General features: G+C 38.9%; 1 protein-coding gene across 2 annotated transcripts in view; it reads left to right on the top strand.

Moving 5' to 3' along the window:
• Positions 1 to 233: 233 nt before the first annotated feature.
• The window catches only part of ATXN7 (ataxin 7), a 59,171-nt gene continuing 34,147 nt past the window's right edge, over positions 234 to 25,257 (top strand). The window contains exons 1-3 of one of the 2 annotated variants that reach the window (XM_054387675.1): positions 234 to 483; positions 1,167 to 1,229; positions 23,536 to 23,640. In XM_054387675.1, coding sequence (XP_054243650.1) covers positions 234 to 483; positions 1,167 to 1,229; positions 23,536 to 23,640 — 418 coding nt within the window. Of the gene's footprint in view, positions 484 to 1,160; positions 1,230 to 23,535; positions 23,641 to 25,257 lie in introns of both variants that reach the window. The other variant, XM_054387674.1, reaches the window with a different exon arrangement.

Genomic DNA, 25,257 nt, shown 5'->3' with positions numbered 1-25,257 from the left:
TACACGGTGAAGAGGAAGGGAGTGCTTCCCCCTACAATAATGGGCACCCGGTTCCTGCCCCCCGGGCTGCCACAGAGGTGAGTGGTCGGCGGCCCAGGGCCGCAGGTTGCCCGCGGGGAGGAGAGAGAGCCAGCGGGCGGGCGGGCTGACAGCGCCGCGGCGCTTCCTTAAAATCGCGGCGCCACCTTAACCGCCCGATGACTTGTTCTCGTTACATTCTAGCAGCGGAAAGAATGTCGGTCCGGGCCGCGGGTGACGTCAGAAGGGAGCAGCGCAGCGCGGCGGCGGCCAGGCAGCGGCAGCGGCGGCCCCGCCACGGCGAAGGAGGCGGAGGCGGAGGAGGCGGGAGCGGCGCCGGCCCCGCCGCCACCGCAGCGGCAATGGCGGCTGTCGGGGAGCGCAGGTCCCTGCCCAGCCCCGAGGCGATGCTGGGGCAGCCCTGGAGCCATTGGGTCGATGCTGCTAAACTTCACGGGAACGACGGTGAGCGGTCGCCCTCTCCCTCTCTTTCCCCCCACCCCCACCGTCTCTACCGGTCCGGCCCCCACTCCCTCGGGGCTGGGGGTGCTCCGCTCACGGCACCGCCGAGGGAAGGACCATGGGGCGCCGATACAGCACAGCAGGGTGCCCGGCACGGGGGCGTCCTGCGTCCGGGGTGGCGGTTGGGTCCGTTTCCACTACCACTACCCACCCCCACTAACGTCGCGGCCGAGTTTGTTGTCCGGTACGCGGCTGCCGAGGTGGCGGCGCTCCCCGGCCGGGGACTCGGATGCAGCACGGAGCGGGCAGCGCTTGCCCCAGTTCCTGTAATCCGGGACATGGTGCGGGGAGGTCTGAGCCAGTCGCCGGAGGCCAGCACCTCCTGCCCTCGATTCAGCCTGGGCTCGGGCCCGGGGAGCTCTCGCTTCAGGTGAGGCATCCCCTGCCGCTGACAGCGGCTCGGCCAGCACCGCCCCGCTCTCTGGGACGGGACGGCAGGTCTCAGTCCGTCTGAAGCTGTATTTACTGCCGCAGCGGTGGGAGCGCGTATCCCTGGTGCGGTGGTCTGTTCCCATAGAGGAAATGCTACAGGTCAGTAGCGGAGGGAGGAGGGGGTTGGGGGTGTCAGCCCAACTCTCGGTTTATGCATGGATCGCGATCTTGTGACTTTTTGGTTTTAGGAACAGCATTAGAAGAAAGTTTCAAGGAATACGGAAGAAACCGAGATGCAATGCGACTTTGCCGAGAAGGTGAGTGCAATTTATTCCTGAAGAAAAGTGCGCAGAGAAGTTTTCCTGCCCATAACTAGTTAGGAGAGGTCGTGCATAGGAATGAGAAGGGAAACATCAATTTTTTGGTTTTGGGACTTGCAATTTGTCAGTGGTGGTATTATTATTAAATTAACATGTAATCTCAAAACTACAAAGTAGGGCATAGGTTACTTATTGTCTTTGCTGTATTTCTAGCTGGTTGTTTGGGTTTTTTTTTTAACTATAAATAGTGCCAAGGAAGCTGTGTGACCAGGACTGATATATCTTGAGCTAAAATGTTTTGGTTCTTAATATAATCCATGTCAATATTTGAACACTGATTTCTTCCTCTGTCATGCCACTGTGTTCTGTTTATTTCTTAGTGTACTGCTAAATGAGAGTGACCTTTCACCTTTGATTAGCAAAAGCCCATTAACAGCCGAGTTTGTTTCAAGAGTAACAATGTTACTTGAGTTTGTAAGCAGATGCTGAATGGAAGCTCTAGATTATTGGTAACTTTGTAACAGGGAGTGGAAAAAAACAGTGGTGAGTCTGACTTGTGATGTTCACTTTTTTTTTGGTGTTTATTTTTCCAGTTTAACAATTGTTTTGTAACAGAGAAATGTTCTACAACTTCCTTAATACTGTTGGTGCTAGCTCGGTTCCATCAGGCTTTCTCAGAAGTGTCACAGGATAGGCCTCCTTCTCCTAAATACTCAATCAGTTAGACCTGGGTCATTTACTTGATGCTGTTAGAAATGGGAGACTGAGTTTGTAAATTTAGTTTGCAATCACAGAAGGCAGAATCTACCAGGGAGATGATCCATTTCAGCACTTGTGAACTGCAACCTGCAAAGGAAGCTTAAAGGTGACATGGGCTAGTTAGGCTGGGAGGCAGTGATCCATACTGAGGCTGAATCAAAATGCCTGTTTATTGTAGAATTCCCCGTGTTTCTAAAATCACAAAAAAATCAATTTCTAGGACCAGGCAGTGATCACTGACCTGTAAGAAAGATGTAATAGACAGCTGTGCTGTGGCATTCAGAATTGTGGGTGCCATTTTGTCATCTTCTAAGTGTATGTATAAGTTCTTAGGCATTTGAAAAATCACTTTATCACTTCATTGCTGAGGTCCAGGCTAGCAGTTGGATATTTGGTTTATTTTTCTGAATAGGCAAATCATTCAAGTGCTAAATCAGCATTTATAACAAGAAGCATACACACTATCCTAGTAAAGGTTTTACTAAGGATTTTCAAATATTCTTTCTTATTTCTGCCTCTCAAAATGCGTGCATCTAAGGTTTATAAATTTTAAAGATTAGCTAACAGGGTGAAAAATACTTTTTTCTTTTCTTCCCCTTCTTCTCTCTGGAGAGAGATCACGAAAAGGTTTTTGCATGGGCTGACCACTGAGACACAGCTTCTCTGCACTGGCTCCAACCGTGTGAACGATTTGTAGGGTTATGATCTGAAGAAAGTTCATAAAGCACTTGGAGAGTTAAAAGTGAAACTCAGTAGCTCTGTGAGGCTTCCAGATATTTATTTTGGTCACTTTATGACATATGAATGAGACACTGACTTAGTGTGTACCTGTAGCTGGTCTGGAACTCAGGGAGCTCAGACTACTGCAAAACAGCGAAAGAAAAAGTAGTATTAATAAAGTCTGCAGTTAAAGAACTAGGGGAGCAGCAAAGTATGTCAGCATGTGTACATGTTGTGTTATCATCTAAAGTTTGGCGAATACTGTAACTGCTTCCTTTTCCCAAGAAGAATTTTGCGTTCAAAATTCAGGAACAAACATTTATTAAATAATTGGACTCTATAAACCATGAATCTTAATACAGAAAGATGAACCAAAGGTATAAATTTTGCCAAATCAACTCTAACCAAGGTTTTGGTTGTGGTACACAGTATTTTAAACCTGGCTAACAAAAGAACTCATTGTGTAAGAAAGTCCTTTCTCTACGGATTGGGAGTTGACTCAGAGGCCTAACTTCACAATAGAGTTTCAAGGTTATTTAGGCTAATTTAACCTTGCATTGCAACTCTTCAAGTTTGCATAAAAGAATTAAATATTCATGGCCTGGAGAGGGGGTGAAGGAGAGAACTTGACTTTATAGTCCACTAACTAGAGTTGGGGTCCAAACCAAGAACTGTTTTCTCTGTTTAACAGTTGTCACCTTTCATGTCAAGCTCCCATGGCCAGTGCACACACTGGGTTACACATTGTAGTTGTTTCCTTTCCCACGTGCCGTTTCTTCTAGTGGGAGCAGCCTCATCATCATCCTGCCTGGTGGCAAGAGATGGATTTAGGTCTTGTAGGCAGTAGAGTCTGGGTCTCCTGAATGAAGAGTGAGTGTTCCTGTTGTCATAACACTGTATTTAAAAAATAGCTTAACATTGATAGCTTCTCCTGTTGTTGTTCTTTGAAGGAAAAGAATGATGCCTGTTACTCTTTTAAAGGACTAAAGGACCTAACTCGTAATTTCAAGACATTTGCAAGCTGTGGAGAGAAGCAGGATTTCAGACACACCTTTTGTTGCTAACGTTTCTTATTTGCTGATCAGGCAGCTCCTCTCAGCATGCTGGTGGTTGTGAAGCTTGATGAGTCCTTAATACCTGTCAGTGATGCTAGTTCCACGTAGGGATCAGGAAACTAAAATTAGTTCATAGTCTCAAACACTTCTTTTATTTATCTAACCCTGCTTGACATAGCCAAGCTCACACTAAAGAACTAGAAACAGAATTTGGGCTTCCCAAACTCCAAATGTTTGTGTCTCACATTTCCCTGTTTCTTTTTCACTGCTCTTAAGTGTTCTCTATTCTGCTAGTCCATAATATGCAGTCATTCCTACTGGGATTGTCACATACCTTAACCAAAGTGAGAAGCTCGCTGAATGCTTTCCTACATGTTGCTTCTTAAGGAAGTTATAGTGCATGATGAGCTTCAATGTAGAAATCAGAACTGCTGGAATTAAGGTATGGGGCAATGGACTTGGCTTGCTTTTGGTATGGAAAAATCCCTGACAGATGGAAATAAGAAAGGGGCATCTATCATTGTGGGGAAAATCTTACTCTAAAGTACCCTTTTTGATTTACTTCGACCTTATACACTTTGGCTTCTTGTGATGAGCAATACTACCAATGTAAGAGCACGTTAGAAGCAATTCCGTTGTTTCCACATGTAGTTCACATGACAATCTTTTAGCTCATATAGTCACTTAATTACTGACTGCTTGTGAACCAACTCAAGGTGTTATTCCCCTGCCACACAGCTTTTGCTCTGATGCAGCAAGTGTAGCAGAGCATGATGCATTATTGTCTGTGAATGCATTCTAAAACAAGTGTCAGACAATCTAGTCCTTTTCTTACATTTTTAAATGGAACTTTGCTGAAGTGCATCTTTCAGTCTTTGATACTGGGAGTATGTGCCATCAGATGCAGCTAATGTGTTCACATCACTCAGTTCATCTTGGGAGATGTAGCAGGTCTCAAAACAAATTTGATGTGTCTACTATCTGATCTGAAAAAATGTTTCTTAGTGTCAGACTTTGTAATTAGTACTTGAAACATGTGGGCAAAGAAGTTATTTTTTTTCAGGAGATTCTTGCTAACTTGTATTGAATTTGGTTTGATTTTTTAAAAAATTATCTAGACCATTGTTGTGAAGATGATCTCAAAATAGATCTTGTTTTACTCTGTTGAAAGAGTAGGGAAGCTCTGGGTAGAAACAATGCGGCCTAAAGGAATTAAAGGGACTGGGGGCTTAACCCCTCCTCACTCCCTGAGACACACTGACTCTCCCCACAGTACATTTCCAGTTCCTGCTAGTATCTTGTTTTAAATAAAACCAAAAAACACCAACCAACCACCACCTCCAGGGCTATCTTGGAGAGAGGGAAAGAACCTATCTGTTCTTAACAGAGATCATGGTGATTTACAGTAATAGTTGTTAAAGTGTGAAATCCTTTCGAAGTGGTTGGGGTGAAAGTCTCTTAGATTCTTACATTGACTCATGAAATAATTTTGAGATGCGTGTAATACCAAAAATGCAAAGGAAACTACAGCACCTCAGAATGGAAAATGATATGGAGAGGTGTGGTCAAACAATTTTAAATGGTGTGTGTTTAATAGGGTATTCAGCCCAAACTGACCAGAAGTTAAGCATCTTACTCTTTCTATTACCTATGCACACCCTTTTTTTGGTTTTGTGCATTACATCCTTCAAGGGGTGAGTCTCTTGGTACTGCCTGTGTGAAGCACTTTGCTAGTACTGTCACCATAGTTTATAGCTAACTGGCAACAAGGTATAGGAGGAGGACAGAACCTTTTTAACTTGGGTCTTGAGCTCAACCTAATCAATTGCAATTGAGGAAGATCGTTGAACCTTGACTAAAAAGAAATCTTTGCCTCCCTCAAAGCATCCATACAGTCTGCCAGTGATTTATTCTAATGATTTGTACTTGGTGCTTCTGAGAATTCTGAGGAAGTTTCTGATTGCCCTCTGTACCTAACTGAGCTGTTTTGGAGGAGGTGGTCCTCATGATAGTCATGTAGGGATATGCAGAGGAGGCAGTTGCTTCATCATAGGTTGAGGTTAGTTGAGGGATGCATTAGGTGGTGTTCAGAGGTATCACAGGTCAGAATTGATGCTGGCTGCATGGTAATGTAGCATGGCACCAGTCATACCGTTTTTAGACTATACTGGTCTTAATAAAGCAACTTGAATTTTCTGTGGGAATGCAAACAGTCAGTTCTTGGTGGGCATGTTTAGAAGACACTCTAGCTGACTTTGTTACTGTAGGAATCTATCAGGAGAACAGGTGGGAGCAAATTCTTTTCTGCATCATGTCATCTGACAACAGGTTACCTTGAAGAGTTAATATATCCTGGGGAGATGGGAAGAGACTCTATGAACCTCCAGGGAATTCAGCAGAAGCCTTGAGATTTGGTTATAGTAATTGTTATTAATGCAAGTTAGCATTGCTGTGAGGGTGCTGAGAGCTGGGCAATGAACCTGTTGTTCTAATTGAGCGTACTGGGCAGTTTTGAGCAGTGAGCTCCAGGATCAGGCCAGGAGGGCTTACTAGAAGCATCTTTATCACATAGAACCAAGGTCTAGAATTTTCCCAGCAGCAGGTTCAATAAATAATTAAAGCATTGGTGAAACTTTTATTCCAATATTAAGTTGTAAATACAAGTAAGAGACAGCATCTCATTTCAAATTTAAATTTGTTTTTGTTCAGCCTTGGGAGGTGCTCAATTGAGTTGATTTTTATTGTGTTAAATCATGTCAAAGATGCTTAGAGGACTCTATAGTCCTTGACTGTCTGCAGATACACTGTGAGAATTTTTAATGGATTGAAATAAATATTTTAAGGTAGCAGTACAAAGTGCCATGCTTCTTTTTTGACATTCTGCATAGCTATTCACAGTCTGTAATCAGATAAATCTCCTCTTCATTTCATAGCATTTTAATTGACTATTTACACTGAGTGTTTTAAGGATTTGTGGACTGGTTATTGTAAAACAATTACAGAGAGAATTTAAACATGCATTGAACTGTTCAAGAAAATTGTAGCGATTTTATGACATAGCTTGAAAAACATGCAATTTGAAGGGATGCTACTTTTGAGATTATCTGCAGTGACTGGCCCTCATTTTCTTCTTGTTATTTTTTCCCCTTAAATCCAAGTTCTGTTTACAATATTTAATTATTTCTGGTGAGATGAGTCACATGTTATAAATAGAATATTGTGATGTTAGACTGCAAGTTAGAACTGTGTCATCTTTTATGCTTTAATGATACTTTGTAGGGTTTAGATATTACCATAGTATTAGTGTGATATTGCAAGTTCTTGGGGATTTTGGCTGGATCTGCAGCTGCAAAACTGCCTCAATCTGTCCATAATATGTGAGGAAGTAGGATTTTTTTTTTAATATTTTTTAAGAACCCCTTGATTTTTTTTTTTTAATATTTTTTTAAGAACCCTTACGTCCATACATAACAGTCAGGAATTCACTGTTCTTACACTTCTTATATATGCTGGTATGCATACACTGGTATGTGTGCTTAGCTAGGTTATCTCTATGCAGAAGAGAAGCTGTCTTGATAACACTTGATTAAATATTGCTTTTTGTATAGTTTCTGTTCTATTCTTTAAAAACAAATGCTAAGTAGAAGAACAATGCAATAAATATTATGTGGAAATATGACTTTGACACGAGTTGATAACGCTATTGTCTAAGTAGAGCAGGGAAGACAAAAAACCTTAGTGAAGGGTACTTTTAAATAAATTGGGTTAAGAGGATGCAGATTACTCTCTCTCTAAGGTAACTATTTTAAAAGCTGTTTCTTCCATCAGAGTGAATCTATAAAAGAAAAGGCAAATAGTTCTTACACCTTTTCTGATTATGCCTTGCCTGTGGCTGTAACTGCCAAGGACTGGCTGGGGAGACCTGTGATCTCTTTATCACTTACAAGGCAGAAAAGGTTTCATCTTTCACAAATGATTGTAGTATCTGATTTGTAAGTATTCTATATAGTCTATAAGTTACTTAAAAGTTGTTTCTCTTCCCTTTTAATGAAAAAAAAAAAATCATTGCTGTTGAAGTTGTGTGATACTCAACATTACTTCTTAGACTTTCTTACCGTGTAGGTGACAGCACAGAAATGAATACAGCTTTGTACTTACACTTTAAGTTTTCAGCAGCAAGTGTTAAAATCTGGCCAAGGGAATTCAAAGTGTAATGGAGCAGAGTAGCACGACTGCAAAAGCAGTTGTGAAAGGCAATGGATTTATTGTAATTGGTGTTCATGTTGCTAGAAGGCTTTGCACAGTCAAAATTCTCCCTGCCTGTGCAGGCTGTGTTCAGCTGTGAGCTGGGATGGGTGGTGTGGTTGCTCTCTCAAGCTGATTCTTGTGGTAACCCCAGATACTACAGGGTATGACTTCATCAAAGTAAACTGCACATACAGCTGCTCCCACATCACTTGGAGTTATTATCACTAGCTGTGGAAATGGTCACTGTGATGGGAAATATTCTAAATGATTGGCTCAAGGAGGTTAGAAATACACCAATGCTCAGTTATTTGTGTGTAAATGTTGCTTGTCAGCCCTTGTGGAATAAGCTATTTTGTGGTAACCTGTTTTCCCATGAGAAAGATCGTTTATTTGCAAGCTCACCCCCGCCCTGATTTCAACTTTTGATAGCTTCAGTATAGCCCATAGACAAACTTCACTGATAATAAATGGTGAAAAGGATAATTCCCTTCTCATATGGTGGGGTTATAACAGCCAAAAAATTTAACACAATGTTCTTGATCTGTTTCTTTGTGGTTATACAGAACTTCTATCTTTCATCAACTGTTTATAGTGGAATAGAAAATGCAGTGTTTTCAGCTGGCCCTGAAAAAATGTCTACACAGCAGCTGAAGGCCTAAATTCCAATAGGCAGCATCCTTGAGGTTGTAAGTTCACGATGTACACTTTTGTTCTGAAATTTAGAGCTCTCACATTTTATTTGAAAGAAAGTTTATTGGATAATTTCACACTGTTATAGTTGCCTGAAAGTCTTATAGCAGCTTGCATTAAAATCGAGTGTAGAAGGTTTAATGAGTTAAATGTGAAAAGCAGTAATATGCTGAAAACACAGTAAATTGCATGTTTGTTTTCCTTTAACATACTCTGTATATTTCCTTTAATAAATTCAGTTTTCTGTCTACATTTTTTTTCATTGACAGCATAAATGATGTAGTAGTCAGTGGGGAAAATTGGAGTTCTGTTAAGTGGTATCTGGGGATGTGAGGTCTTATTGTGATTCACTGAAGTCAAAAAGAAGGGGTTTGCTTCTGATGGACGAAGGATGCAGGACCAGGTTATGGGGAAAGAGTCTGCCTGTGTGAGGCAGCCATGCTGACCTTGTGATCCATCAGAGATCACAAGGCAGAGATCACCTTGTGAGCAGGCAGAGAGGTACTTGGCTATGCAAACATTTTAATTGTCAGTCCCTAGATATTGTAGCCATTGCTTTGTCACAGTGTGTATAGCCTAACTGACACCCTCTGGCTATTGTTTCAGGCTAAAATACAAAAGAAAATCTGTATCAATTTACACCTAGGGTGTGGTTCTACACTATTTTTTTTTCCTTCCCAGTAATGCTGGATTAAGCAGCTCCTCCATCTCTGATTAGTGAAACATTTGTAAATTAGTGGTTGCATTCTAACTTTAAAATAGTTTCCAAAACAAGGTGATGGTTGCTTAAAGAAGATACCAATTTTTCTAGCATGTTTGGTCTGATAATCTTAGAATCTGTTGGACCGTGCTTGATTCTGCATCTTTTCAGAGTGAATCTGATTGGATTTTTGCGTGGCTACCAATGTGATTGTATAGCATAGCAGATCTTTTATCTTGGTTATCTTTTAGAGTGTTAGAGATGCTGTAGCTGGGAATAACTGCAATGCGAGTTAAGGTCTGATATAAGTAGAATATTGTGAAAACTAATCAGTGAGTAAGAAATAGTTTTTATCATTTAACATATTTGTTACTTTTTTTTTTTTTTGGTAGTTAATATGTCAGAAAGCCAGGTAATAGAAACCAAAAGTTTCTTTGATTGAAATTCTTGAGACAGTTTCCAATAACTGTGAGCTGGAGAGAATACCCTTTGAACCTGGGTTACTCTGCTGAGGAAGAGTCATTTATTTTTCTCTCTTATTGCAGGGCTATTGCAAATGCTGCCAAAAGGAGAAAGAGACATCACCTATACAGTATATGTAAATGTGAACTAAAAAAGAGGCATCACCTATACAGTATACGTAAATATGAACCATACCAAATACTCCTTTTATCCCTTCAGAACAAATCTGTAGTAGTGTGGCGTATCCAGAAACCTCAAACTCTACCAAGATTTGGGTTGACTGGCTTTATTTTTGATGGATATGACAAAGGAATAAAAAGCGTTCTCAGTAATCAGGGTGTAGGTGCTGAATGATTGAGGCAGCCATGTAAAACTGTTTGGAAAGCAGCTTCCAAAATAATGAATTTTCCCACTTTTCCCAGGAAATGTTAAAATTGTCCATTTCCCTCCTGTTCACTTAGAATGACTTCAGAAATGTGTTAAAGGAGTTTAACGTGTCTCTGACAACTGTAAGGCTTTGGTGGGCTTTGATTTGTGAGGAATATAATTTGGGGGTTTTGATGTTTTCTTTAGATAATTTATTTTTTTTTCTCCTTTTTTTAATGTGTAATCTGTGTTTGAATGTGTCTGTTCTGATCACCTAAGAGATGGCAGTCATCCTGCTCCCACTGGTACTAATAGGAAGTGAGAGGAAAGGCTTAAATGAATTTCCTTCATAAAAGTGCTTGAAGATGAATTTCAGAAAGCAATTTTGTTTTCTTTTTCTGTGTAAGCTGTTTTACCCAAAGCACCTGTCTAGAAATCACACTTGTTGAGGAGCTCCTGTTCCATGTTGTAGTTTGTAATTTACAGAAGAGAAGGTTTGAACTGAATTCACTATCTCTGTTGCTTACCAAAGAGAGTGTAATACCTGCTTGTGTAATCAATGGCCAGGTTTTGTCCTAAATATTCTTTTTCTTTTCTTGTGGCTTAGTGATTGAAGGAAGACTTTTACTGTCAGTTGGGTTAAGAGATTCTTGGGGAAATGCTGTTGTCTGAACTATGCCTGTAAGAGTATGATAATGTTTTGTGTCTAGGATAGACAGAGTCCTCTCCTTGTCTGTTCCTTCTGTAGAACCTACTTTAATAGCCAGCTGACTTGGTTTGCTTTACTTGGCTATTTCAACTCCACTATTTCCATGGGTTGTTTGAAGTCCAAAACACATCAACTTGTGTTTGGAAAATTTCATAATGGTTCTGCCTGACTATTAGCTTATGCCCTGAAATACAGGACCATGGACCACTACATCATTTGCTGGGATAAAACTTGCAAGTCTCTTCTGTTGTTTTTGTGGCCTTAATTTAATGATTTGAAGTGTTAGTTTGATAGCCTTGGAGATAAGAATGCTATTTTTAACCATGGAGTAGGTAGAACACAGGAGTAAAATCTTCAATGCACTGTCAGTGTCTCTTATCTGAGGCTTGTTTACAACTGCTTAGGATTCAAAAGGGTTCTCTCTGCAACACTGCCATTCTCTGTTCTCCTGCTAACACCATTGAGAGTTATCATTGATAACCACGAAGATGTGAAGGAAGGACCCTGTCCTGGGCAAGGTCCAAAATCACAGTCTGGATAGATGATGCTCTTCATTGTAAAATGGGAGGATGTGATGGTAAGGTGCAGCATCAGCAGTGTTATTTATAATTTAATCACACTAAGAGTTGTCCTGTGAATAATGTTGTGAGATCGAGGCTTGACAGGAAGCACTGTGTTGTTTGTTATCACAGTGACTCAAGGTGATGTCACCAACCGACAGGAGCATTTGGGGTGTCTGTACTGTTATGGTGGCCCTGCAATACCTTTTCTTGGACTCCTTTGGCGTCTTTCCCCAAGTGCTCAGCACTGTTGCTGGAAGCAAAAGCTTTTGAGCAATTTCCAAACACAAAGTGGTGCATTGTGGGCCAGCACAGGGAAGACTGGCTCAACAAGTTTGGCAGCAGTAGCTTTGGCTTCCTGCCTACCCTGGATAGGTACCAGTAGAGGCTGCCGCAGTCTCCAAGCGGGTTTGAGCTGAAGACCTCAAGCCTAGGTCCTGAAATCCATGTGTGTGCAACTGCTCTCTGGCAAAGGATCTGCTTCTGTTGTAAACCACAGTTTGGTTATCCTAGATATGTTTGCAGTAGTTATCTTTTGTCTGCTGTAGAAAGGTGGATGTGTTACTTCGTGTCAGTGTACTGGAGGGTGGTAAACTCTACAAATTTGTTATATCAAAGGTTCCTGTTTACCTCTCAATTTTCTCTTGCCTATTTGATCTTAGTTGCCGTTGTCATTCTGACTCATCTAGGGGCAGTTGCCTGTGCCATGAAATGTTCTTTTCTGTGCCTCTTTAGAAATACCAACTCTGTATGTTCTTTGCTGTGCCTCTTGCTTAATCCTGACTCCGTATGTCTTCTATGACATCTCTGCAGACCTTTGCAAACACTCCTAGTCTTGTGTCACAATCCATCAGGACCACTGCTGGAAGTCTGTGGGGTTCATGGGGGTACAGGACACTGTTGCCTGTGTCTCATTGCACAGTCATACACCAAAAACGTCTAGTCTTCTGTCTGCATTAGGATAACTTTGTCTTGCTGCTTGTATAATCAGGTTTATTGGTTTTGTGTCCTTTTTGATGTGAGGTGTCTAAAAATTTAAACACATTTTGCTTCCTACCTGGCCTAAAAAAAGGAGAAAATGTAATTTTTTACCTCCTCCTGTGTATTTAGGTCTATTCATATGTGGCCATTTACCTTCTTCCTAAGTGTAACAAGAGCACTGTTAGCTGTGGGAGGACCAGACAAGAGCAGGAATACTTGCTCAGCAGTCTGAGCAAGTTAGTCTCTGTTTTCTTTTTATTTTGCTGAAGGTATTACCTTCCGTGTCTGTCACAAGTTGGGTGATGTTCTGGTTGTCTTATAGAGGTCTAGATCATGAAAGAACAGAAAAGCTATTTAAAGCATGTTAGCCCTTTCAGACCCTCTGCATGTATATGATCTAAATCATCTTCTTTTTATATACACATAAAATTTTAAAAATATTACAAGTTGCAGTCCTTCCCAACCTGTTTCTATTTAAGAGTGAAATTCATAATTTCAGTAGCAGAGTACAGGTGCCAGATATGGGAGAACAACACCTGGTACAGATTTGTTCTCCAATTGTTTTCAAAGTCTTTTTTTATTCTGCAACAGGTATGATGTATTTTGTGTGTAATGTTTGGAGATGGCATTCTGGAAAATTTTAAGACAGGCTTCTAAACCAAGCAGTATCACTCTTAACAGTGAAGAAATACATGTTGAAGTAAGGATAGTGATGGAGTTATTCTAAAAGGGAGATGATGTGCAGAGGCAAACCCTACATTTCTTATTTAGAATAATTTGAAATTCCATAACAATAAAAAAATAATACTCACTTCCCTAAAGGGTTTTTAGGTTGAAATGGATTTGTGTTGTCATAAACACCCAGCAGTGGAGTTAATGACCTTATACTGTGAACGGGTAGCCTGCTTACCTATTTAGTTGATATAAGTAGGTGTCAGAGGACAACTAGCACTGATTTAAAGCCTGGCACTTCTGAACATATAGATCTCCTCTTGGAAGGGAAGCTCTGATGACTCTCTATGTGCTGGAATACATCAATTGTTGGAAATGAAGATCTAGGGCTTACCAGTTCCTCAGCGAGATAACTGAAATAGTCATATTTCTTTTTTTAAGGCACGCAGTAGTCAAGTTTAAAAGGCTTTGTACCATTACATGTGTGTTCAGATACAGAAGAAGTGAGTTAGCTCTTACACTGTGCTATAACAACAAATCCCATTGCTTTATTTTCCACTTTATATTTTAATCTTATTAAGTATCACAGTGCTATTGGCTTTTTTTTTTTAGCTATTGCACATTGATAGGTCTGTTGCTGTGCAACTTGCATTTATTATTTTTTTTTTAATTGTAGCGAATCAACTGCTAATAAATCTGAAAAGCAAAGGAAGTAAATTTTAACAGAAAAATTAATTATGCCTGCCAAATGGAGAGGGGTGTGGAGATTTAAGTTGGTATGTGAACATTGACAGGCATCAGTTTCCCTATAGCTATGTGAGATGTGATTGAAACACTCATGTTTCTGAAGTGGATGTTCCTGTGCATGGAGAATGGGAGTGGTGGGGTGGAGTGATTATGGGTAGCTAGGTTGCTTAATAAAATACTGAAATATAATTCAGTTAGCAGGTCATCTGTATTATTTTCCTTAACTTTAAACATTTTTATATACATATGTATATATATATACACATATATATTTGTTCCCTCAGGTATCAGGGGCAGGATGTAAAATGTATGGAGAATAATCTTTGTGTGAAGATGCTTTGTCTTTGAACAATTAAAGAGAAGTGCCATGCTGCTGTGACCCAGGGATTGGGGCCACAGTCAGGAGGGAAGAAGAGGTTAAAAGATGATCACTATCAGTTTCACATGTAGCAGGGAAAATGATGTATTACCTGATGATGTTTTTAATAGGAAGATTGCAATAATGCCATCATGACAGAAATGCATAACTGTCTCTAGTTCTTATTTTTATTGGTTTGAAAAGGTTTTTCTTTTTCAAGACTATTGAAACTGGTATTTCTCATGTCACTTTTTGTTTTGTTTTTTTTTCTTTTATTATCACTAAATTTTGTTGTCTTCTCCTACCACAAAAGATGTAGTCATGGGTACAAAGTATTCCTCTAGTTGTCAGTTAGTAAGAAAGTGTATAAATCTGTAAGTGACTGGTTGTCGTTGTTCTACTTCCTTAATTACTGGGCACCAAGACAGAGCCAGCACCCAGTTGTGTTGCTGTTATATGAACACTTACATAGAGAAATACGGCAAAAATCGCACATGCCATTTTTTTGCCCCTCAAAAAACATGTCTAGATAGGAGATGGAAGAGGGTGAGGAGCTTGGAACACCTTCACCATTTCCAGTCATGATGTGCCAAAATACTCCTGCTGCAGTGAGCAGTTTTATGTAAATTGTGAATTCAGGTATAATTAAAACAAGCTTCCAATTTCCAACTGCAAAAGTACAACTGCTGCAGAGTATACAAGGTTGTGTATGAAAGAAAAGTACCAAACCTGTTGATGTTCAAGTAACTCATAGTAGTAGCATGCTTTAGGGTATATGACTTGTAAGACACTATTTAGGTTATGATGATTTATTTAGTTTGAATTAATGCTGTTTGTAACTAGTTAGTTACTTACCCAGAACTTTTTCCTCTCATAACAGACCCTATTTTTCTGCATAAAGGAATTGTTTCTGTGCACACTTTACTTTCCATATTACATTAGCCCTGATTTTAATTTTGCTGTGTAAACTTTCTTTTTTTTTTTATTTCCTAAATTCTATTTAATTTTTGTGTCATAATCATGAAATTTAAATCAACTTTGAGGCTTGTTTAAGCTGTTTTAGATTGGATGTGTGACAAATGGGTGTTTATTTTGACACAAACCCATAAATAATAGTTTATTGGCTTCCCTAAAATACAGCAGTGGCACAATGAGATCATGTCACCTAAAAATAATACATGACTTAGAAGATTTTTTTACATGACAAATTATGTTCAGCATTTCTGTAGTATTAATACAAATTGGCTGGAGAAATTTAAAATATCTTCAACTCTGGAAACTCATTAAGGAGGAAATGGGAATAGTTTTTGCAGATGACTGGCTTCATTCAAATTGCTGATGAAAACCTGATGTAACAGAATACAGTGTGTGGGGGGAGACTTTCATCTGCTGAAAAGCTTTAAATATTCAACTTGTTTCATTGAGAAATGTATTAGCCTTTCTACAGACAATCTGCTGTAAACTTGCTCACTGAAATTTTGTATTATTCTGTATAATAAACTTAGAAAACCTGTTTATTAGTTTTGCATGAACAATCTGACATATGTTTTGTGTTAGATTTTTTTCAAAAGATTAATTGTCTGTAGCTGAATTTGTATACAAAGAATTTAACTAAATACTTCGATGTCTGCTTTAGTATGTGTTTTATATGTAATTACAGGAACATTCAAATCTTAGGAACCTAAAATTAGAACTCCCAGCTGCACACCAGGCTGCAGGTGCACGTGTGCATGACACACTTCTCTTTGGTATCTGCTGCTCAGTTTGTATCGGTAGGCATGATACAGAAATTTCCCAAAACTGTTAAATTTGAGAGAACAGAGACTTAGCAACTGTCAGTGCTGCATTCTGCACCCTCGGAGGGGGAGGAAGGGAAGGCTGAAGGATCCTTGCAGTGATTGTGTGCTGCTAGCCTTGCTGAAGGGATTTGGATTTGCCACTTGGGTGTGCATGGAAGAGTGTTACTGCCTGCAGCATGGGGCAAACCTTTTTGCTGGTGGTGAAGCTGGAGGGGTCAGTGCAGGGGATGGGATTTTGGAAATGTGTCGTGGCTGGATACGGAAAACATAAGCTGGGAGAGGTAGGTCCTCCTCCTTCACCCCTTCAGGTTTCACTGGGTGAGATTCTGCCTTGAATTTGGGAAGGTGAAGTAAAAACTACAGAACCATAGCTTTGGTAAAATGTACTGTCTTGAATTTTGAAAGGACGGAGGACTGCGCAGAGAGAACTCTGCTTTTGTTAAAGCATTCTGACACCAGTGAAGATTTATGGCAGTGATCCAGTCTCGTAGTGCAGCTCCTCTGCCTAGTTAAACTAGATTGTGGGGTTTTTGGTCTTGAAGTGAAAGTCATTTCTCTGAGCCAAAACTTGGAGGTTTCGGTATTCTTAGGACTTCAATAAAATGCTGTGTAATTGCTCTATTTGCCAAAGTGGAAAATGCAGTAAAAAACATTTAATCAAATCTTCAGCTGTTCCTTCCTTCATCTGATCAATCAGCAACTGTACAGTGAAACAAAGTTCATGCACTTGTGCTCAGAATCCAGGGAGAGCTGTGCCTTTTCCAGCATCTCAAATAGCTGGGCTTTCAAAGCTGCATGTGCAGAAATGTAAGTTACTTAATCTATAGAGCAGAGTGGGCATGAAACAGCTCGGGTATGAGAATGTCCATTTGTTTTCCTTTATTTTGTATTAAAAAGGTTCTCTTGTATCTGAAGCAACATGAGCACAAACCTTATGGGACAGATTTTTTTTTTTTAAGTGTTTCTGCATATAAATTTGATTGATTTGTTTGATTTGTTTGATTATGCATACGTTCTTTGCAGGCACAGTTTTGTTACGCCTGCACATATGGTTCATAAAATACTTGTATTCTATTAATACCCAAGTGTTCATTATTTGAAATTTTGCAGGCAAGTATATATATTTTACTAAAATATGTCATTTTGATTTAGAACTTGTGTAAACTAGAGCACTTTGAATATTATATGATTTCAGTCACTTTTATTTATGGCATCTTTTTAGGAATATTCTTTTGTTGTCATCTTGCATAGTACACAGTAAAAAATTGGGCAGTAGCTTAGTTTAATTTCTACGTGGATAATTACACAAAAGCACATGTGTGTTCATGAATGATAAGTGCTTGGTATTTCTGGAAAATAGCTTGGAAAAAGAATGTTTTAGTTGCAGAAAGTGAAGTATTTGTGTATGAAAAGTAAGTTATGAGGAGCTAACTTAAATAACGTTTTTTTTTTTTTAACATTCATATAAATTAAAATAAGGAACTCTATGACTTGGAATTGATGGGAGCTTTACTTTGTATTGCTGTTTGTGCAGGAAGCTGGGTGCGTCAGGCTTATGCCTGATGATCCTCCTTGCACCTGAAGATTAGTTGTTATTGACAACTGGTGTCAGCAACAGCCCTGGCAGAACTCATTTGGTGTGCAGGTTTCCTGGCAGAACTTTAGCTTTCTGGGCTGACCTGGCTTTTAGTTGGGTTGCAACAAAGTTCATCTTTTTGTCTGAAATCTGCTCTGGTTTGGTGAAGGCTGTTTCAGGTGGTCCTTGGTGCTGGTTGCTAGTTAACTTCCTTCTCCCTCCTTTTGCCTCTCCCCCAAATCACAAGCTCTTAAGAACAGCAATTTCTGTGCTTTCAAATATTAAAATGACATTCATCTTCAACCATAAACGGTAAAACAATTGAAATATTTTTATTATTTTTACAGGATATGATACCTGGAACAAGTATTTTAAGTGAGTTACTGGAGGTGGCACAAAACTTCTTTTCCTTCAAGACATCAACTAGTTTTAAGTGACTACAGACATGGGGGAGGTTTCTCCCTTTTTTTGAATTGTTTTTTTTTCAGATACTAGTGAAGAATTGTGTTATCTTGAAAGAAATGTTCTAATGAAAGCATGCCTTTACAGAAAGAGATTTACCAGTGAACTCTTGTTAAAACGAGATGTACTCACATGTTTTTACCTTAGTATGATCAAGGCTAATTCTCCTTTAATGAGAAGAGAAAACACAGCTAGCACACAGCAAATGTGTTCAAGATAGCTGTTGTGGACATTGTTTGAACTTACTTGGTCCATGAAGTTCAAACAATTCAGGTTTGGCAACATTTCAAAATAATGAGATATATTCACAATTTCCTTATATAGTACCTCCAGAATAATTCCCTGATCTCTTAGCAGAGAGCCTAGTGAATCAATAAAAGTTGGTACATTTGCTGAGGGTGGATTTGGATCAGACCCCAGTAAGAAGAAAAATAAATTCCATGTTTGGGGAGTTGTAAAGATAATAGGGGGGTATACCTGTTGTGGGTGTAAAGTTAATAGTCTAAGGCACCATGGTTTTATTGCATCTAATATCAGCTATAGTGATATATCAGCTATAGTGCAATATTCCGGAGGTACAGTCAGGTTGGTGTTGTGCTGAAGGCATTGTGCTATGCTGTGGGCATCTTTGTAGTCAAAGCATTTTACTATTTGCTTTGGGTATCACCATGAAATGTCCATTGTCACACTGCACTAAATGGCAAGCAGTACATACATATTTGTGCTAAATCAGACTTGGCCTTTTGAAAATAATCTTAAGAAGCAGATGTTCATGCTGGGCATAGATAGGGAAGACGTGAGCAATAGCAGTGTTCTGGCTTAAAAATATTTCTGCATTTATGTATTTCTGCAATTTATGTATTCTTGTCACTTTTTTCATCAGGTTTTCTGTTCTTGTGCCCTAACTCTGATAGAGTTTGTTCTTTGCCCTTTCACTTCTGCCCTTGCTGGTTTTGCTTTCTCTTCCTGGCCGTTTTCACTCTCCTTGTTTTCTCAGTCATGGTGAGCAGACTTCTGCAAAAGAGGCATCTTGTGTTTTGGTCTCTGCAAATAGTCAGGATCAAGGCTTCTTTTACCTTATTCCTCTAGAGTTTGCTGTCCTGTAGGAGATCTTGAACTCTCTTTCTTGGTGGTTTTTCATTGCATTTATAGAAGGAACGTTTTCTTATTAGATGTTAGGATAGATGGTCTATGCAGTAGTCCCAGACTGAAAAGGGGCAACAAGATTTGTAGGAAATCTGATGTTTAGGAGATTTTAAAAAGAAGTTCAATAAAAATATACAGTGGAACTGCAGACATTTGCTGTGGTGGGTTTAGCCTGCTTTATTTGTTCTGTTGTCTGTAATGTTGAGTAATAGATTTGGAAGTACACAGACACAGTTACTTTTAATGGCCACAAGCACGAGTTTCTGTAGTACAAGTGTTCTGAAAGAGAATGCTGGAAATACTAAGAGTTACTAGATAATTTACATGCTTCTGCATCCCTCCAGAGAAGAGGAGATGACAGGTCAGTTTATAAAGTTTTTCAGGGTAGACATGCTGAGCTCCATGTTAGTTGAAGTACAGTATGTGAGATTGTCCACTATTGTTTTTTCTTCTTTTATTAGAAAAGATGCAATATTGACCTTCTTCCAAATAAGAAAGGTTTTCCTTATTACATGCTCAACAAAGAACATGTTTAAGATATCTCAGAATTGCCTGTTGCATGGACTTGTTATAGTCTTGGTAAAGAGTACAGCAATATAGCATTTAAAATTACCTTTTTAAAACCACTGTAACTCAGTTGCATTTGAAAGGAGAAGTGAATTCTGGACGTCACAACATTCAGAGGTTTCGTATTATGAGGGTAAATGAAGTTGGTTTTCTTTATGATGTTAAATAATGTAACTTGCAGCTCCTACACCAGTATTTGTATGTAGATTCTGTGTAAATATTGCATTTATGGAAAAATAAATTGAAAGCTCGAGGTCTCGGTTTAAATTTTTAGTTTGACCTTGAAAAACATTCCCAGATGGAGAGAGTTAAATGAACCCAGCTTTGAAAGAGGAACATATGAATCATGGTTGCTAGGCTCTTCCTTGAGAGGCCCAGGCTTTACATTTACAGTGAAGTATTTCAGAAAGTAATCTTTAAACTCAGAGGAACAGTGCATTTGAAATGACACTGGTGAAATACTATAAACTTCATTAGACTTTTAAATGGAGAATTTGCATGTCATTAAATGAAATGGGTATAAAGTATTAGACGTTAGAATATCATTTGCAAGACTTGTGAACTTTCAAAAGTGGTTCAGGGGGGAATAGAAAGAATAGACATCCATCTCCTACTCTTGGAATGTACTGCTTATGTACATCTTGTTTAAGTATTCTGTATATCCTTCTGTAAAATTCACATGCTCTGATTTGCCATTCTCATAACAGTACCAAACAGGTGTTTGTCTCATTGGAACACAGGAACAGAAATAAGAGTTCCCTGAAACCTGCTCTAGCTCTGCTCAACTAAAATGATGGTGAAGCATGTTAAATATGTGGGATCTTTTCATATGCTTAAGACTGAGGTTTCTGAGTTGGGAGGTGTGGATTTCCAGTTGTTTTAACTGAGCTTAGTTGGGTCACACTCCTTACAGCTTCAAACCCATTGGTAAAAGTAATGTTTAGGACTCAGAGGCATCAATACTACTTTTTGCCCTCTCATGGCTGGGCTATGGTACTTATGGGCTCATCTCCTGTGTTCATGATGTGCTCAGCATAGGCAGGTTTCAGTGGTATTGGGGGCCCAATGAGTTTCTCTGACAAAAGTGTTTTAAATAAAAGCTTTGATAATAAAAAGCTGTAGTTCATTTTATCTTGTATGAGGAAACAAAAGGAATAGCATTTAGGACTCTAACCTTTGCTGGTTACATTTAGATGCTGCTCTATTATCAGCACTGCTGGAGAGTACTGCAGGGATAGAAGATCGTTTCCGTTGATTGGTGTGACCTGGATGTAATCGTGCACATGTCTTCCTTTGAAATCACAGTTGTGCTTTTGGGTGTGCAGCAAATCCTCTTCTCTGTGTTAAGTGATTTTACTTTTAGAGCGGCTCTTAAAGAGTTTGAGTATTTTCTAATATTTTTGGCATTGCTTTCTGTCCCTTAGAGCTTTGATTTTTTTTTTTTTTTTTTAAACTCTGAGGATGTGCTTCACAGCATAAAGGACACTTGTAAATTATTCCAATTTCTTGGAATCCCCAAAGTGAGATAGGGAAAACATTTTTGTTTACATCAGTTGCTGCCAATTTGTTTCACTTGTTCAAAATTGCAGTTGTGTATTGCCAGCAAACATAAAAGGGTGCTTAGACAGAGTGAGCGTGATGTCTCAGACTGGTGTCAAGGAGGGCTTTATCTTGCAAGGGACAGAGAAGTAGGCAATTCTTGACTGGCCCTCATGGTTTTCCCCTATGCACATTCTGTGCAAGCTGGTGTAAAGTCTGCAAACGCAGCGTTGTCTACAAGGTATGGTTATGAGAGCAGGTTACAGGGTGTGGATTTACAGTTGGTTAGACATTATACTGTAGTAGCTTGTCTGTGTGCTATTAACAATGTAAATATCAGGCAGTGCATGCTGTTATTGTCCCATTCATCACTGTGTTAGTAGTCAAATGGAAGTGACCCCGGAGTATTTGTTTGCTGTGTGGAAATCCTTCTGCGCAGGCTTACCCAAAGAACTGCTGAATGAAATGTTAGCAATGACGTTTAAGTTTATACACCTTTTTTTTTCCATATAGCTTAATAGTATGTCACAGAAACTAGAAAAAACAGAAGTTAATTTTTAGTTTGTTTTTTTTTTCCAGCACCCATTTACTAGTTTTGCCAAATTTGCAGTAAATTAGGTGTGCTTGTGCCCTTAATACTTTTTAAAAAATAAGTATTAGATAAAGAAGTAAGCAAGAGTTACTACTTTCTGAAGAGCAAATCAGATGATTATTTATTCATGTGCCTTTAGTTGCAAAAAGGTGCCTATGACTTATCTAAGTGTAGCTCTGATCCATCATGGCCATGTCAGATTGTCCATGGTCACTGTATTTGCATCCAACTGCGAAATCCAGTTGCATTATTGTTATTGCAGGTATCATGCTTAATTTTAATGTAGCACTAATGAGGTTTTTGGAAAACCTGGGACAACCTTTTAAAAGTAATTGATTCTTTATGTTGAAAATCCCTGCTACAACTGGAGCCCCTAATTCTGGCAGCTGTTTGGTGTGGGTGCGTTCTTTTGTCTGTGAAGAACAAAGTGGAGTCTGTAGGGCTCTTACAGGGCTGACAGCATGCCGTTCTGCCAGTGGTTACCTTGTGTTATGGCATGTTGTTCACTCTTACCATGCAGTCCACTCAATTTATTTCATAATTGGTGTTCTAGTATTGAACAAAAATGTGGATCTTGAAAATACACATAGACAAATTAATAGCTTTAAACCAAAACTCTGAGGTCAGTCCCAGCACAGAGGGAAATAAGTTTAACTTAATTTCTAAATTAGTGTTAAGATAAATTTATTACTTGAGCATTTTTTTAAGAAATTTGGTGTTCTTATAATAAGTTCTAAACCTTTAAATAGTGTTATGGATCCCTTAGGCACACCTTTGGCAGTAACGAATTTATGCTGTTACGTCACAGTTTCCTATTTTTTGTTGTCTGATGATTAACATTTTTAGTTGTATGAATACCATTGTGTAGAAATTATTGTATTTAATGCTCCAGTGGTCTCTGAATGCAGTTTTAGCTGTTAAACTGTATTCATAAAAAAAAACCAAATTGTAGAAGCTAATTTTCTTAGTAAAAGTCTGCAAGTATGTGTGTTATCTCTGAAATCCACACATGCTCTGACATACTGTTATCTCTATTTCTCTCTCTCATGTAGCTGTTACACAGATCTCTGGCAGCAGATGGCTGGACTATAATGCACTGTTAAACAAATAAAACCATTAGGCATGTAATACTGCCTGGTAAATGACTGCATGTTTGAAATTATTTTAAAAAAAATTAAATAGAAAATAAAGTTCATTTTTTGAATTCATTAAATGAAATTGGAATAGCTGTCCAAACCCCTTTCAGAATACATAGAACATCCCCTGTTACGTTGTGGTTGTTATTTGAAGTCAGTCTTTTTTTTATTGCATTCTTGCATCTGGTATAAGATAATCAGTCCTAAATCAGTTTCCTAATAGATGTTTTCTACAAGTAATCACTCATTTTATATTTATCTTTGTAGGAAGATTTTTTTGCTTTTGTAACACTCCAGCACAAAATTATCTATTGCATTATGCTCTTTTTTCCTCATTTTCAAAATTGATACAAATGTATTGAAATTATGATTCAACACTAGTGTCATGGCTTTGTAATTAAACTGTTTTTCAATAACTGACAGCAGCTGAGAGATGCCATTTTGTCTTTTTGTTTTTAGATATGCCAATATTTGGTCTTTGCCCGGCTCATGATGATTTCTATTTGGTGATGTGTAACCACTGTAATCAGGTCGTAAAACCACAGGCATTTCAATCACATTATGGTAAGTGCTTAACTATTTTTAATAATTAAGGGTGAGGTTAAATCAGGATTAAGCCTGGCAATTTCTTTTCCTTTTTTTTTTTTTTTTAATTGATGGTGCATAGGTCATTACATTATAAATGATGCCAAAGAACATAACCTATGTTTAATCATTTTATATACATTGTAACGCAGCTATGTATAGAACTTGTTCCTTTTAATTTTTTTGATAGCTTCTTGAAATGCTGCATACGTAGAGTTCAGTTTTGAAATTACATATATTGAGTGTATATATTTCACAGAGAGGGTGGGCAGTGTGTTTGAGTCTGTGTGTCATTTCTCCTTGTGTATTTATACAGATTATTTTTACATGGGTTCTGTTACCGCATGAACGGTGAACTTTAGCTGAAAGCTAATCTCACAGACTTTGTGGTAAAACATAGTATGCTTCCAATGGCCAGTAAGCTTGCTTATTTTCAGAAGTATCAATTTGTATTTGTTTTACTGCTCTGATGGTTTTGTATATAAACTATGCTAGGAAGCTCTTCTTGTGTTGGTTGGTGTTAGCCAGGTTTTACAGAGAGCTGAGAAAATTAATTGCTAAACAAGTTCAAGTGCTCAATTACTTCTGCAAACCTCATCACTGGAGGGGACTGACAGTGCATGTTTTCCACACTCAAGTCTAGATATTAACCTTGAATAATTTCATGCCAGTTTTTTTAACAGGAGGCTTTTCATATTCAATTTTTTGTTTCTGGAGACATTTAGGAGCTAATTACGAACCAAGTGCCAGTAAAAAAAGATGGACAGAGCATCTTCTTCCCCCTGTGTGGATTTGTATGCATTCCCTTTTTTCCAGGCCAGTGCACCTACTGATTGATTGCCTTGGTGTCTAGAAGGATAGAAGATGATGAATGTGCATAGCCTCTTCCCCTTACCCTGAGAACAAGGGCTAACTTTTCTTGCGTCTTAAATAATCAAGCCCTTTGGCAAGAAAAGATACATTCACTTCTGGTGTTTCCCAGAGACCTGGAAGGGGTCTTCCTATGCTGTACAGACGTCAAACTTCTTATCTGTGACACCTCATGTTTGGTTTTATGTTGTAATGCCTCATTGATGTCTAGTACACCCTTACCCTTGCTGCTGGATTCTGCAGTTGTGTCACAGAGTGACTCACATAGTTGTGGCCACACAGAGAAGGATCTGCATTTGAGACATAATTCTTAATAGTTTGTTTGTTATTCTGTGGATGGCAATGCTAATACAAGTTTTTGGGTTTTTTGGTGGTTTTGCTTTTTTTTTAAATCCACAGTTTTGTGGACTTCTGTTTTCCTAAAGCTCTGGAGTCTTAAGAAAAGGGCATCAGCTTTTCTTCCTCGCATTGCTATAAGCCTTTTTATCAATCAAGAGCAAGTCCACCCCTTGCCAGTGTGATTCCTCACCTGTCACCGTTATCAGTTTGGGATGTCTAATAAATCCATCTAAAATATCCTATTCAATGGATTCTGACAGTTAAAAATAAATATATGTGGGAGGACTGGACAGTGCCCAGTTCAGAACGTTGGTATTTTGAATCTTCCATCTTGAGGTTAATAATTGAAATGGCTCAGGTTGGTAGTAGTGGAGAGCTGTGGATATC

This window comes from Indicator indicator, chromosome 15 (genome assembly GCF_027791375.1).
Source record: "Indicator indicator isolate 239-I01 chromosome 15, UM_Iind_1.1, whole genome shotgun sequence".
Taxonomy (NCBI): Eukaryota; Metazoa; Chordata; class Aves; order Piciformes; family Indicatoridae; genus Indicator; species Indicator indicator.
The sequence above is the reverse complement of the archived record's forward strand: the minus strand, read 5'-3'. Positions and strand labels throughout refer to the sequence as shown.